At 32.2% G+C, this 14,609-nt stretch overlaps 2 protein-coding genes across 2 annotated transcripts; one reads left to right on the top strand and one right to left on the bottom strand.

Annotated features, from left to right (window-relative positions):
- Positions 1–933: 933 nt before the first annotated feature.
- On the bottom strand, positions 934–4,073 carry LOC102593002 (protein FAM136A-like). The gene is made up of 3 exons (XM_006366083.2): positions 3,777–4,073; positions 3,560–3,697; positions 934–1,334 (listed from the first exon to the last, which is right to left on the bottom strand). The coding sequence occupies exons 1-3, from the start codon at positions 3,903–3,905 to the stop codon at positions 1,152–1,154; spliced, it is 450 nt and encodes a 149-aa protein (XP_006366145.1). The 5' UTR covers positions 3,906–4,073; the 3' UTR covers positions 934–1,151.
- A 2,318-nt stretch (positions 4,074–6,391) lies between these two features.
- On the top strand, positions 6,392–7,887 carry LOC102592669 (uncharacterized protein At1g18480). Its single transcript, XM_006366082.2, has one exon. It carries the CDS (start codon positions 6,473–6,475, stop codon positions 7,658–7,660), a length of 1,188 nt encoding a protein of 395 aa, XP_006366144.1. The 5' UTR covers positions 6,392–6,472; the 3' UTR covers positions 7,661–7,887.
- Positions 7,888–14,609: the final 6,722 nt, after the last annotated feature.

Raw genomic sequence — 14,609 nt, 5'->3', positions numbered from 1 at the left:
AACTAATTATTTAAAATTAATAAAAATCTAAGAAAAAGTCAACTAGCTATATATATAAAAAACAATTAAATAATACTAGCTTATTTATAAAAACTTAATTTCAAATATAGATTTTTTGCAATCTTCCATTTCTTTTTAAACAATTGACAATAAAACTTACCTTAAAAAGTGATTCTATTTTGTTGTTTTCAAATCTTCTAAAATAAACTTAATAAAAATAAGAGAAAAGTCAAAATGTTTAATTTATATTTATAAAAATATTTCAGTTCTAAGAATGGTGTAAAATTTTAAGTTCGGTCAAAAAATACGTGTCTACACTTAATGATAGTGTAGTTTAATTAAAAAGTTATGTAGACTTTTGGTATTCTAGGTATAGTAGGGTTATATTAGTCAAATTACACCTTCTATTAAATTTTCCTTGAGGGGTGTGCATGACCTTACCCTGACAAACAATTGTGGACGGAGGGAGTAGTTGAAGTAGTTGTGAGTTGGTAAGATCTTAAAAATAAATTTTGCATTCAATCAAATTCCCACTAATCATTCATTATATTTTAGTATTTTCTTAATTATTTTAAAGATAGGCAGGAAATAGTATAATTTTATGGGCAGCATATTTTGACATCATCATTTATTATGTCTTTAAAGTATATATGAGTGAAGTTCATGCATTTCTATCTGAATTTTAGATGAAATGGTTGAACTTCAGTCGTATGGGATACTGTATATATGTGTGGTGACGAGCGTATATACGAAAAATACCACTGTTATAATGTTATACATGGTATAGGGGTGTTGTATACATATATGATTTATGTATTCCTTTGTGTCATGAGTCATGACTATTTTGAGCACCCTTCCATATATATATATACTATACTATAATACAAGCCACAAAATGGCTACTAAGTCAATCAACATTAGTCTGAAAGGAAATAACTGGAGAAAGAATGACATTTTCTGCATTGAACATAAGATTTTTGACCAGTACAAGTATAACACTTTCAGAAGCAAGAGATGAGGTTGAAATTTTATGGTTCACAAAACTGAATGGATTTTCATTAATTCGTGTTTCTGGATTTGGCGTCTATTTTGCTAAAACTAACTAAATATGAGAAGTACAAAAGGTCATGTATATGGCGAGCTAAATTTCTCTACTCAGTAATGCCGAGGGAAACCTTGAATTTACCAACCAGATGTGGTAATGTCTTGATGTTATCTTGAACTGACTGGTCTACGCAAGATTCCATATCCTTTATGGCATCACTTGTGTTCTTCTGGAGTTTAGCGGCCTCAAACTTGTCCTGGCAGACCATTAGAGACCTGTTCATCTTTTCCTGCAGTTGATAAATTACATTAAGAAACAATAATGAAATGCTAGATCAAATGATGAATTAATAAACCCATTATTCGTTTGATCAAATGGCTGCAGAATATCCCACCAATAAATCTGCTGAATCTTTTCAGCAAAAGGTTTTAGATAATAGACACCAATGTCAACTAAACACAAGATGGCATCCTCCTCCCGTGGAAATAAGAGGAGGATACATGCGGGGGGGAGTAATATCTAGGCCAAGGAAGGGTTAATTTGAACAAGCCAAAAGAAGGATGGGATCAGCCAGCCACTTTTACAAGGCTAGCCACCCCACATTTTGCAATGTTGGCTTCGGGAACAAGTCGTAAGTTCAACCAGAACAATCATGCTAATGCAAGTGGATATTACCCTAAATATCCCAAAGGACATGAAAATCATCAAAATGAGAAATGAGTTGATTTTTTTTTTTTTCAGAGGCAATATGCTATTGAGATCTGGTTTATTCATTTTATTGCAGCAACTTTCTCTTACAGAAATCAATTAAGATAAAGCAAAATTTCTTGTGAAGGTAGAGAGGTTGTTTCCGATAGATCCTTAGTTCTCGAATAGAAAGCCCCAACTGGAGATGGAATTTCAGAACCTAAACAACTCAGTTGAGAGCTCCGTGACTGGTTCAAGAGAAGGTCAACCAATCATAAGTGAAGCATAAAGAAAATAATGGAGAAAAGAACAATAGTGACGACAAATAGTACGATAAACATATTCTAATCTATACTGATTGAAAATGAAAGTCAAAGCTATTAAATGACTCCAAAAGTTTAATAAGTAATTGATGGGTAAATACGAGTATATAAAAATTATTATGGCAGTAGAGGACAAGGAAACCTTCACTTTGTGCTCCAAAAGATATTACTTCTAAGCAACCCAATTCTTTTCAAATGACAAGAGCAGATGGAGGAATCCAATCTTACTAATAGAAGTATTAAAAGAACGTATGTGTACATTGTAGAACAAGCACACCTCAAAAAGTTTCAGTTATAAGAAAGAATAAAAACAACCCTCAAATTGACGACTACATTCTTACACGGCAATGCAGGACCCTGAATCAACGAGCTACATCCCTAAATACTAAATTCACCCAAATTATTCAAGCTTCTCTGACAATGGCTCCCAGCCTCCCACCCTCTTCTTGAAAAAAATTCAAAAGCTTTCAACTAGCTATTTTCTTTCTTCCATCTTTTGTTTTCTTTTCCTCCTTTTTTTTTGGATCAACTGTTTTCTTTTGCTTTGGAATAAGCAGAGAGAGGACAAACTTATATCGGACACAACCTAATATGACTTGATCACTCCTCACATACATTAAAGGAATACGGGTTAAACACAAATTACAATCCACCCCCAAAAGAAAAAGGGAACAATCAAACACATAGCACCACATTCTGAACTTACTCCAATCTATCTGGTACAATGGAAAATATTGCTTAACAAGATGAACAAAAAGAGAAGTCGTTTTCCCTTACAAATGCTCCAACTCTTACTTGTTATCACATTGACATTGTTGTTAACCTTAATTACTCAAAAATGTCAGTAAAGTAATATGCCTATACCCTATCAGTCACTTTTGATTATCATATGTTACAACTTTTACACCTAGTTGACCAAAGAGAAAATGAACGAAAAAAGATATTTACCCCATGGAAAATGCTCCTGAATCCAACTCTTCCCCATCATATAAATGGACCTTTTATTTCATAAACCATGTTCATAGCCCATTTTTCCTGAACTTCTTCTACAACAAGTATGTACTTTCCCTAACTTCTTCTACGTTCATCCAAACACTTTCTCCATATTGTTGTTGACCTTGAATACTAAAAAGTATCTCCAAAACACTATCCTTATAGCCTAAACTACTACATCAATCATGTTCACCTATTTTTACACCTAACTATACACAGGAAAACAATAAACAAGACTGATTGTCCCCTGTTAACATTTTTTGAGAACAAATTTACCACAAAAACATTTTTCATGATAAATATATATATTCATTCATTCCAAATCTTTTAACATATTTCAAATCATGGAAATATAAGCATGATCCAATGAAGCTTGGCCTCAACTAGCAAGTAAGCACAATAACTTTGACACCTCAAACTTAGTCTCAACGGTCAACTAAACACTCCAACTCGTGGACATCCAACTGATGTGGCACAAATTTTAAAATTTTTAAAAAAATCATTTTTTTACCTGAAAATCGGCCATTTCACTCTCAATAAAATTCTGAGCTTTAAGAACAGGAACACTGCAATACTCAACACAATTGTCTATATCCTCTTGTTTTTTCCTTCTATCAAAGCACTCATAGGCACATTTGAAGTAGGCTTGCTGCAAATTTCCCCATGAAACAAAAAAAGATTAGCATAAATCCAGTTGTGGGTAGTCATAGAAGAAATCGTTGAAAAACCTGAAGAGTAAAATGGACATGATCTTGAACACCGGAGAGTTGTGTTTGTGCGGCTGTATTTACTTCGTTGATTTTCTGCCTTATTCTTTCTGTAACAATTCTCTCTTCAGCTGCAGCTATGTCATCCATCTTTTTATCTGAATGATTTTGAAGCTGATTTTCTCTCTGTGAATTTTTGGGGGTTTAGGGTTTATGATAACTATTATTGGGGTTTATTAAGGATTTGCTTGGGGAAAGGGAAACAAAATTGGCAAAAATAATGTGCCTATTCTTAATTAATCATGGGGTGCTTTGGTAGCTGAACAACAAACCGTTTTAAAAGAAAAGACAATTATCAGCATTTTCTTTGGAAAGACGAGGCTAGTAATTGAAATTGGTGTAATTACATTATACATGTTCTGTTTGGATACTATAGTGTAATTACACATATTCTGTTTGGATTTTGGATGCACAATTGCAATTATGAAATTATATTAAATTTTAAAAATAAAAATTAATTATTTAAAATTTATACTAGACAAATAAAAAACTTTATAAATGATATTAAATTAAATATTTAAAATATATATTAATTAATAAACATATGTTCTTAACTAATATTATGAGACATAATTGATTTATATTTTTTCAAATTAATATATTTCAATTGAATTGATCATAAAACTAAAGTATGAAGTTTTTACGAACATCGTGAAATGCACGTCTGATAAAAAGATTAATATATAAATAAAATGTCATAAATTATTAAAATGTTTGACAAAAAGATAATCTAATTAAAAAATGACTTGCAATGTGAATTCAATATTAAGAAAACAAATGAAACTGAAAATATAACATAAGTTATAAATTCAAAACAAAAAATTTAACATAATACTCTTATTGCAAATTTCAACATAGCATATATAAATATGATTTATTATTTTTTAAAAAAAAAAAAAACACAAGTCTATAACTTTACTTTAAAATAATTTTATTTTAATTTAAAAATTAGAATACTAATAAAATTATGCTAATGAGAAAAATAAGCATGACATAAAGAAATAGATAATACAAAAAAATTACATAGAATCATGTGAAGTAAGGTTGAGAATGAGAAGAAAATAAAATATAATAATACAAAATAAAAAATAAACTTTTAGAAATTTTTAGAATAATAAAAATAAAAAAATAAAATAAAATAATAGAAATAAAAAATTAAAACATAAAAATAAAAAGAAGAAATTAAAAAGTAATCAGCTGGTAATTACACGATGTAATTACCAGCAATTCACGACATCTCCATGTGAATTGGAGAGTGCAATTACACCTTCCCAATTACATCAATTACCTATTGACCAAGTAATTATCTGTGTAACCAAACATGACAGACATTGTAATTACACCCAATTACACCAAATTCAATTACCAGATTGGCTTTCCAAACATGCCCTTATAGTATCTTTAATTTGGTAGTAAAAAATATTGTAGATTATTTTCAAGAACATCAAAAATATTTAAACAATTGTAAAATTAGTCAAAATGACCAAATATTTTTTGGACATGATAGATTTTTATTTTACTCCTTTTTTTTTTTTTTGGGAAAAGGAGAAATGCAAACCTCAAATGGGGAGAGAAAACTGAGAAAATGATCAAAATGATCCTTAATGTATAAAGGTTGAATTATTTTGGTCCTCTATATATATCATCTTACCTAAATAGTCCTTAATGTATATAAAATCATGATCATTTTAGTCCTTAGCCCTAAAACTAACCAAAAAGATAAAAAAAATCTGTTAACTTTAACAGTGGGTTCCTTGGAATTGAGACCCTTCTTCCTCAATCTGGTCTTCAACCATTACCACAAGCGTGTCCTTTTCCTTAACTTTTTTCTTTCACCATTTGAGGTCAGCTCCATATACACTACACCCATTTCTCATCTCCCTCTAAAAATTCTATTTACATACATAATAATAATAAGAAGAAAATCAAGATTACCAAAACTAATGGGAACTAAGTAAATTGAATAAAAGTCTCTATTTTCCCTCCGAGGAGATCGCCATAAATAAACTCTTTTTAAGTTGTTTATTCGCTCTTATTAAAGTGATCTATTGGGGATATAGCTATCTTTTCGTTTTAACTTTTTCAAAATTAGTAAGTTTTTCAAGCATTGTTTTTTCTATTCTATTTTTAAAATAAAAGGGTAAAAATTGAACACAGAGATAGAAAATAAAAATCTTACAAATGTTCAATTAAAATTTAAAGAAACTTTTGCAAGTATGAGAAGATTTTTGGCAGTGGAAATTGTAAAAGAAATGGCAACAGAAAGAAGAAGAAGGAGAAGAAATGGCAGAAAAAGATGATGGAGGAAGAAGGGTTCACCAAGTGTGGGACCCACAATTAAGTTTAATATTTTTTTTTACTTTTTCTGTTAGTTTTTAGGGCTGGGATCAAAATGATACTTTTTAGTATACATTAAGGACTATTTAGATGAGATGAAATATATAAAGGACCAAGATAATTCAACTCCTATACATAGAGGACTATTTTGATCATTTTCTCAGAGAAAACTTGAACTTGTTACTCACTTTCAAAAAATAAATTTTCATTGTTATTTATCACTAAAAGAGTATTTAGGTCAACCAAAAGTCAAGTGACCTTACAAAACCTCTATTTCTCAACAAAACAAAAACTTCACTTTGTTCACATCAAATGCAAAAATGGAGTCACAAGCGAATCTAACATGCCAAAACCTCCCTACAATCTTCTCCTCTTTCGTTGACACATTTGTCGATTTCTCTGTCAGTGGTGGCCTCTTCTTACCGCCGCCAATAACCCCAAAACCCCAAAATCCATTACAAACAATCTTCCCTTCTCCTACTCGTTTAATTGCTATAGGTGATATCCATGGTGATTTTCAAAAATCCAAAGAATCCTTCAAACTTGCTGGCTTAATTGATGATCATGATAAATGGTGTGGTGGGTCAACAACAGTTGTACAAATAGGTGATGTGCTTGACCGTGGTGGGGAAGAGTTGAAAATTCTTTATTTTCTTGAAAAATTGAAAAGGGAAGCTGCAAAGGTAAATGGTAATTTAATTACTATGAATGGTAATCATGAAATTATGAATGTTGATGGCGATTTTAGGTATGTTACTAAAGAGGGTCTTAAAGAATTTCAAGATTGGGCTATGTGGTATTCTGTAGGTATTGATATGAAAAAGTTGTGTATTGGGTTGGGTGAAAAAGGGTGTGTTAAGGATCTTTTTGAAGGGATTCCTTTAGAATTTCGCGGTGTTAGACCGGAGTATTTTGAGGGGATTAGAATCCGTATTGCAGCATTAAGGCCAAAAGGGCCTATTTCAGAAAGGTTTTTATCGAAAAATCAAACAGTTGTTGTGGTTGGTGATTCCGTGTTTGTACATGGTGGGCTTTTGCCTAAACATGTGGATTATGGATTCGAGAATGTGAATGAGGAAGTGAGGGATTGGATTTGTGGATTGAAGGGAAGAGTTTCAAGGGATTTGGTGAGGGGAAAGGATTCTATTGTTTGGTTGAGGAGGTTTTCAAATGAGTTAGCGAAGGATTGTGATTGTTCTACTCTTGAACATGTGCTTGCTACTATTCCTGGAGCGAAGAGGATGATAATGGGACATACAATTCAAGAAAGTGGGATAAATGGAGTTTGTGGTAACCAAGCCATAAGGATTGATGTAGGTATGTCAAAGGGATGTACTAATGGATTGCCGGAGGTTTTAGAGATTGATAGGTATAAAGGGTTGAGAATTTTGACATCGAATCCGTTGTATCAAAATGGAAAGGAAGCTTCTTTGGATGCTAAACCTAAGGATGGTCTTGGTTTCCTGCTCCCTGAACTAGGACCAAAGCAAGTCGAGGTGAAGGCATAATTGGATGATTGAACTCACGAGGATCTAATCTTTCTTTTGGAATTCTTGGGGATCGTATTTCTCCGTTGTTGGTATGATTCTTCTATCACTCATATACTAGACCATTGTGGAGTGATAAGAAAAGCATTGTTTTAAACTCGTGTATGGTTCGATTATTGTGAATTAGATATTAGCTCAATTGAAGAATTGGTCTATGAAATATTAGTGATTACTCAATTTGCTCTTTTTTTTTTTCTTTGTTCTGTGTTTTAGTATTATCACCGTTTCATTTCCATTAGATATGGTTATTTGCTGCATAGGGTCCCATGTGCGCCTATGAAGTCCTTCTAACCACTCATAAGGCTCAAATGCATTGTTGTTGTTACAATCCTTGAGGGCGCAAAATGCCAAATGACAATTTTCATTCTTTTACTGAGTTGTTGAATCCAAAGTAGAGGACTGGTACCTTTAATGACACTCTTTTTTACTAAAAGGTGGAAGAGTTAACGGATTACTGGCAGGAGTTTTGATATACACACAGAAAAGCCTGCTTCATCTATCTTGAAAGTCGAGATGATGCATTGGCTCCAACTCTGTAGCAATTGACGTCATTTTGGATTTGATCAGAATTGGGATTGAACACTCTTTTAAAAGAAGATGAATACAACATTAAAACTTTTGAACACCAGAACGATATCTGCATGTGCAAAGTATATAATCTTCACTGTGACTTTCTAAGTCTGAACTTTAATTTTTAGCAGGCTCTCAATTATTCACTATTTGTACTTGATTGAGAATGACAAAGTAATCCATCTATGTTGAAAACTAGCTGAAAGCATTTACCTAATTTCTCCACCGTTAGAAAGATGAGAAATTTTTATGTCGATCAAACATTAATTGGTTCTGCTCTTCAAGGAAATAAAAGTACATGAAGTCCACATGACAATGGAAGGGAAAGTCAACAGAGGGATGATTTTGGTTAGGTTTGGGAAACTTAAAGGATGTTGCCAGTTAAGCGGGATAGATAGTATAAGGATGTAATGAAATTAGGGTAAAACAATAGGGATGATTTTGGTTAGAAACTCCAAAAGAAGTCTTAAGTAACTTAAGATCTCTTCTATTTTTCTCAAACACTTTTCTATTTCTCTCGAACCAAATGGATCAAGAAGTTAAGAGATGGACTTCCTCCATCTTTCTCCTTCCCCGCCATTTTGAAGTTAGCTGGAGCTGATCCTGACTGATCAAGATATGATGGAGAAAGCTCTCCTTTTTAACAGGCCTTGAACCCACCTTCTGAAGGTAGTTTTGCCAAGCCAGATTTTGTTGGATTACCGGACATGAAGCTTGTCTAACACAGTCAGAATTGCAGAGAAGGGGGATGCTGTGCAGCAGGCGTTTCATGCGTGAAGGAAGTGAAAAAGTGGTCAGTTATATGTTTCTACGCTCAGACAGCAAGGAAGCTGTGACCTGTGGAGTATGTTTCTTAGCTTATATAATAACTTCCTCATGGACCGAAGGATAATCAGAAGAGGACAGAAAGGGGTTTTTGCTAATTGACTGGAGAGGTGTTTGGAGGGGACGACAAGTTTTATGCACAAACTTAGATATACATGTTTGTAGCTTCTGGCCTCATTACTATAGTTCCTTAGCTCTTTTGAGTCTGCTTCTTTCTTGACAAACTGAAGAAGCTGTTTCTGTCAGTGTTGTTCTGTTCAAACTCTGCACTCTGCAGTTGCAAAGGTGATGGTCTGAGGTTGAGGTGTTCATTGGCATCATATTAAAAGACACAACAGCAGAGTAATGAGGAACTCAAAACATCAAGTCCTACAGTGGATATGACAAAGGTAAGTTTTCTCTGTAAAATTATGCATCTTCACTCTTCATCGGTACAGTCTTAAAGTAGAGAACTGAGGAGAGGGAAGGGATGTTGGTGACACATATTTGGCTACTGGGAACTTCTTTTGAATCAACACTGCCCCGGGGTATACCTTGGATGATGCTTGCAAGATAGCACACAATCTTTCACGATGCTGAGAGTGAGGAATCGTGTATGGTTAGATGAACTGGGAGAGCACATTTTATGTCAAATTTGGTTTAGGAATGTATAGACAGATATACATTAGAAAACCCTTTGATTCACCCTTCGGGGTGGCCCAGTGATTTGGGCTTGAGACTTCCATGTTGGAGGTCTCAAGTTCGAAACCCCTTGTCATCTTTGGCAAGGGGTTTGCCTTTTGGGTTGAGCTCGTCGCACCGGGCTTGCCTAGTGCTGGTTACCTCTCCTATGTGGTTTGCGAGCTATTGCATAGGAGCGAGAGTTTTACCTTGTGCGCACCCAAAGGGTAGTGGCTGGGGGTTTCCCTTGTCATAAAAAAAAACCTTTGATTCTTTGTTGGTATGTATAGACTTGTTCGAATGCATTGTGTGCTATCTTGCAAGTAGCCAAGGAGGAAAATCAATCCTTAGAAAGACAAACATTGGATTGTTTTTTTGTAACATATCCACCATGAAAGCTGTTGTTCCAAAGATTTAGTTCTCTTGAGTGTCGAGTGAATTGAGAAATATGTTTGATTCTGAATAATTCAAAACGAAGCAATTAGATGTCTAACTTGTGCTATATCATATTCATGAACTATAGCTGCATTGGGCCTCTAAAATTACTGCACAAACTTTATACACTATACTTTTTAGTTGGGAAAAAACTTACAGTATTATAAAAGTTTAAAAATTAAGGTAAAATTTACCTCTACAAACTATATTTCAATTTTCATCAGTGGAAATGTGATTTTCACGTAAAACTTAATATCTAAAAATTAGCAGAAAATAATTAAAAATACCACTCACCAATGAAAACCTCATGCATGCATAACCTATATTTTTTATAGGCATAATAAATTGGATCCTCAACTTGGCTTCAAATTATAAATTTGACCTTTAACTTTGTTACTGCACAAGTAGGCACTTTAACTATCCAATACTTAAACAAAAAAACACTCAAATCCTATATGGCAAAATGCGTGAAATACACCCAAATTAGGTGCATCAGAGGTAAAATTCGAGGGCCCCAATAGTAAAAAAAAAACATTGAAAAGACTATTAAATCATTAATCAATCCTTTTATATATATTTTTTTTTTGCATTATTTGTTTTTCATGGCAAAATGCACAAATTACAAGTGATATTTAATTATTTTTTGTTATTGTGAAAAAAAAGCTATAATGAAGTTATTTTATTTTTTCCTATATCCATTGTAAGCAAGATGAGTTGAGTATACACTTGTAAAAATCGAACACAATCTAAATCCGAAGACTCTCAATCAACGACCTCGATCTACACTTAAGGGACTCCTTACATTTTGATTAGGTATCAGATTGCTACTCAAACTTGATAAAAATCTTTGAAAAGTTCATTTAGACATTTTATCAAACAACTTTAAGTGCACCATTTTACTTAATAATTTTTAGCACTCTATGTTTATTTCTTAGCCTCCAAAAATTCGTAATTGTAATTTGCTACTCACTATGACAATCATAATACACAAAGCATCCTTTTTTTTCATTAAGTATTTGACAACTTAAAGCACAAAGACCCTTCAAACTAAAGAAAAGAAGAAAAAGTTGATTGATTTTCATGTCTTCCTATATCTATGGCTGCTCTGAAATAATTTTGCAACAAAAACATTAGTTTCCTCTAGTCATTCCCATATTGGCTTGAACATCTGACCAACAATATGCAATTCTTGTTTGTAAAGTATTGAACTTTGATACCTTGACTAAATTAAGGAAGAAGAATAGGTAATCGTTCAAGTATATGAAAATTTTGCACATATCTTGAACAATTTTTTCTTTGTTTGAATATAAGGGGCATGCATTTTAGAAATTTAGATTAGGATTTTTTTTAGAAGAAAGAGGAAAAGAGCATAGTAAATTTTAATTCAAAAATGAATTTGTTTTCACTTTCACCTTATTCTATATTATAATTTATTTTTATTATTTTTAAAATTTAGGTGTATTTATTTTAGTTAGTTGGCAGCAACTGAGTGGTTCACTTATCCACGTCAGAGCATTTGTATATCACGTGTTTTGTCTGAAATATTCGAGTGTTTTTTTGTTGAAATTTTGGATAGTTAAAGTGTCTCTTTGTGTACTGTCAAAGTTAAAGGTCAAAGTTATAATTTGAAGCGAAGTTAAGGGTCATGTTTATGTATTATGTTTTTTTATATATAAAAAACTAAAATTGTACATGATACATAAATAGACTTTATAACTGTTATAATTTAAACAAGTTTTTGGTTGAGTAATCGTATTAGAAAAGAGACTAATTTCCACGAAGCAAATGTGACACGTTTGAAATGAACGTTTTGTAAGGTGAAAAGGTAAAGTCGTCGGTCTTCACGTAGTTGTTGTGCCTTTGCTTCTTGTTTTCGAGTCGGAGCTTGCTGGATAGTGAAGGTTAAATAATTAGACAGTGATGAGTTGTTTGACTGGGAACAAATTATCCCAGAATTAGTTATCCTGGGATAACATATCCCACCATGCATATGATATAACTTATCACATCACTATGATATAAATGGTGGATAAGTTATCCCAAACATGACAATCAAACAAGATACAAAAATTTTATCCCATCACTATTTATTTTTATTCCTCTCACCAAACGACCCCTGAAGGTTAAATAATTAGAAGTGAAGGTTAAATAGTAAGACTAAGAAAGCATATGTCGATTATCCCACTTTTTTTTTGTTATTCTTTTTCTCTTGTAGACTTTATATTGTTTTTGTAATCTCACCTTGAGTCCATGGGTTTCAGAAACAACCTCTCTACTTCCACGATGTAGTGGTAAGATTTGCGTACACTTTATCCTCATCAAACTCCATTTAGTGGGATTTCACCAAGTATCTTTGTCGTTATTGTAAGATATATATGAATTTCGACATTTGACCATCAACGTTTATCATATATCAAAAGTTGAAGATCATTTATTTCTAAGGTCGTTAGGTAGGGTTGCATATCAGTCGGTTTGGTTTTGGAGTTCATCGGTTTGACTTATTGGTTATTGGTTTGTAGAGATGCTAAACCGTTATCGAATCATTAAAATATCGGCTTATGGTTATTGATTTATCAGTTTTTGATCGTTATTGGTTCGATTATCAATTTAACCGTTAAAATTTGGCACACAAAAAAAGACATTGAAAATCACTTAGAAACAAGATGACAAGTCAAATGAACTATGCACATGAGTTCACAAATTATATCTTGTTCAAAAGCAAACATTTTTACATTATAGAATAACCAAGTGTTTGAGACAACTAGAAGTAAAAGTAGGAAAACAAACTTTAGGTCAAGAATTTTATATACAAAATGGTATAAATATAATTATTTAATTTACTATCGGGTTATCGGTTAACCCGATAAGAAAAAATCTCAAACCGTTAAGAACCGATAAAGTCAAAACCGCTAAACCAATAGTTTTTTTTCAGTTCGGGTTATCAATTTTGAACAGCCCTGTAATTCCTGAAAAGAGATTGATTAGTTTTAGAATGGGCCATATTGATCCATATTCCAGTGGGCTATACTACACACACTTGGGCTTTTTAACTTGAGAAGTGTAGGCCCATTTCGAACTAGGGTTACGTTTTCAGTTCTTCCTGCCTATAAAATCGAACACTTCATCATCTTCTTCACTTGTCAAATACTCGTATTTTGTTGTAATTTCTCTTCCTTCATATTAATTTTTTTTAAAATTGTTTGGGTTATATACGCAAAAAAGCCAATTAGCAGAGCAAGTGCGTCAATGAAACGATGACGAACACTTGCATTGAAGGTTGGCAATATCAATAAGCGATTCTCCGTGCCTTTCAAACATTACTTATTTTGTTTACGGCCTCGAACAAATCGCTAAATTTTCCCTTTCTTTTTTTTTTTCTACATCATTCAATTTGTTTTATTTTATGAATTTTTTATTCCAACATCAATCACTTTTCTAGAAACAAATTAAAATTTTGTGATTTTTTCCATACCTAGATAAGAATTTATATAAATACTTGCTATATAATTGCTCATTATTTGTTTACTAAATTTAACAGACTCAGTTAATTGAGTTAGATGTTAATTCACACTTTCACCTAGTGACTTATTAAGTGGATTGAACATATACGTATTTAAGATTTTAAGATGATGAGTGTATTATGATTATATAAATTTGATACATTTAGGTTTTAAGTATTTAATATTGAAAATTGTTGAAATTTTAATATTATAGGTCTAAAATTGATTGAATTAATTAAAATGCCTAAAGTGTTACTTGCTCTGTCCAATTTATATGATTTATTTTCCTTTTTAGTCGATTTAAAAAAAATGACACATTTCTATATAAAGTAATAATTTAATTATAAAATGTCCATTTTACCCTTAATGAAATGATTTTTAGCTACACAAATTTTTATCAATCATTTTAGATCACAAGTTTTAAAAATCTTAAATTTCGTGTCGAGTCAAAGTACCTCACATAAAATGAGGTGGGGGAGTACTAATTACCACTTAGAGAGAAGTGTTATTTAATTTTAGAAAGAAAAATAAAACAAGATAAATATAAGATTCAAATTTTTAACTGAGAAATCGTATATGATCTCGAGAGGGGAGGGAAGTATGGATTCATGTGAACCCGGTGATCTTCCTTGGATACGCCTATGGAATTGAGGGATCAAATAAAATATGATGTGAATTTTTATACTTGTGATTGATAATAGGTGAGAAATATGAATTCGATTTCGCAAGGAGGAAGCTATATGGACACCATTTAAATAAAGGAAGAAGAAAAACTGTGGAAGAACTTATAAAATGAATAAATGAATGCACTTGGGCACTTTTCAACCAAAGTGCACCAAATAATTACCTTTCAAGTGAAGAAATATTGCATAAGATGTAAATACTTTTGAATTAAAAAATGAATTATGGATTTGAATTGA

This window comes from Solanum tuberosum, unplaced genomic scaffold, assembly GCF_000226075.1.
Source record: "Solanum tuberosum cultivar DM 1-3 516 R44 unplaced genomic scaffold, SolTub_3.0 scf00610, whole genome shotgun sequence".
Taxonomy (NCBI): Eukaryota; Viridiplantae; Streptophyta; class Magnoliopsida; order Solanales; family Solanaceae; genus Solanum; species Solanum tuberosum.
The sequence above is the reverse complement of the archived record's forward strand: the minus strand, read 5'-3'. Positions and strand labels throughout refer to the sequence as shown.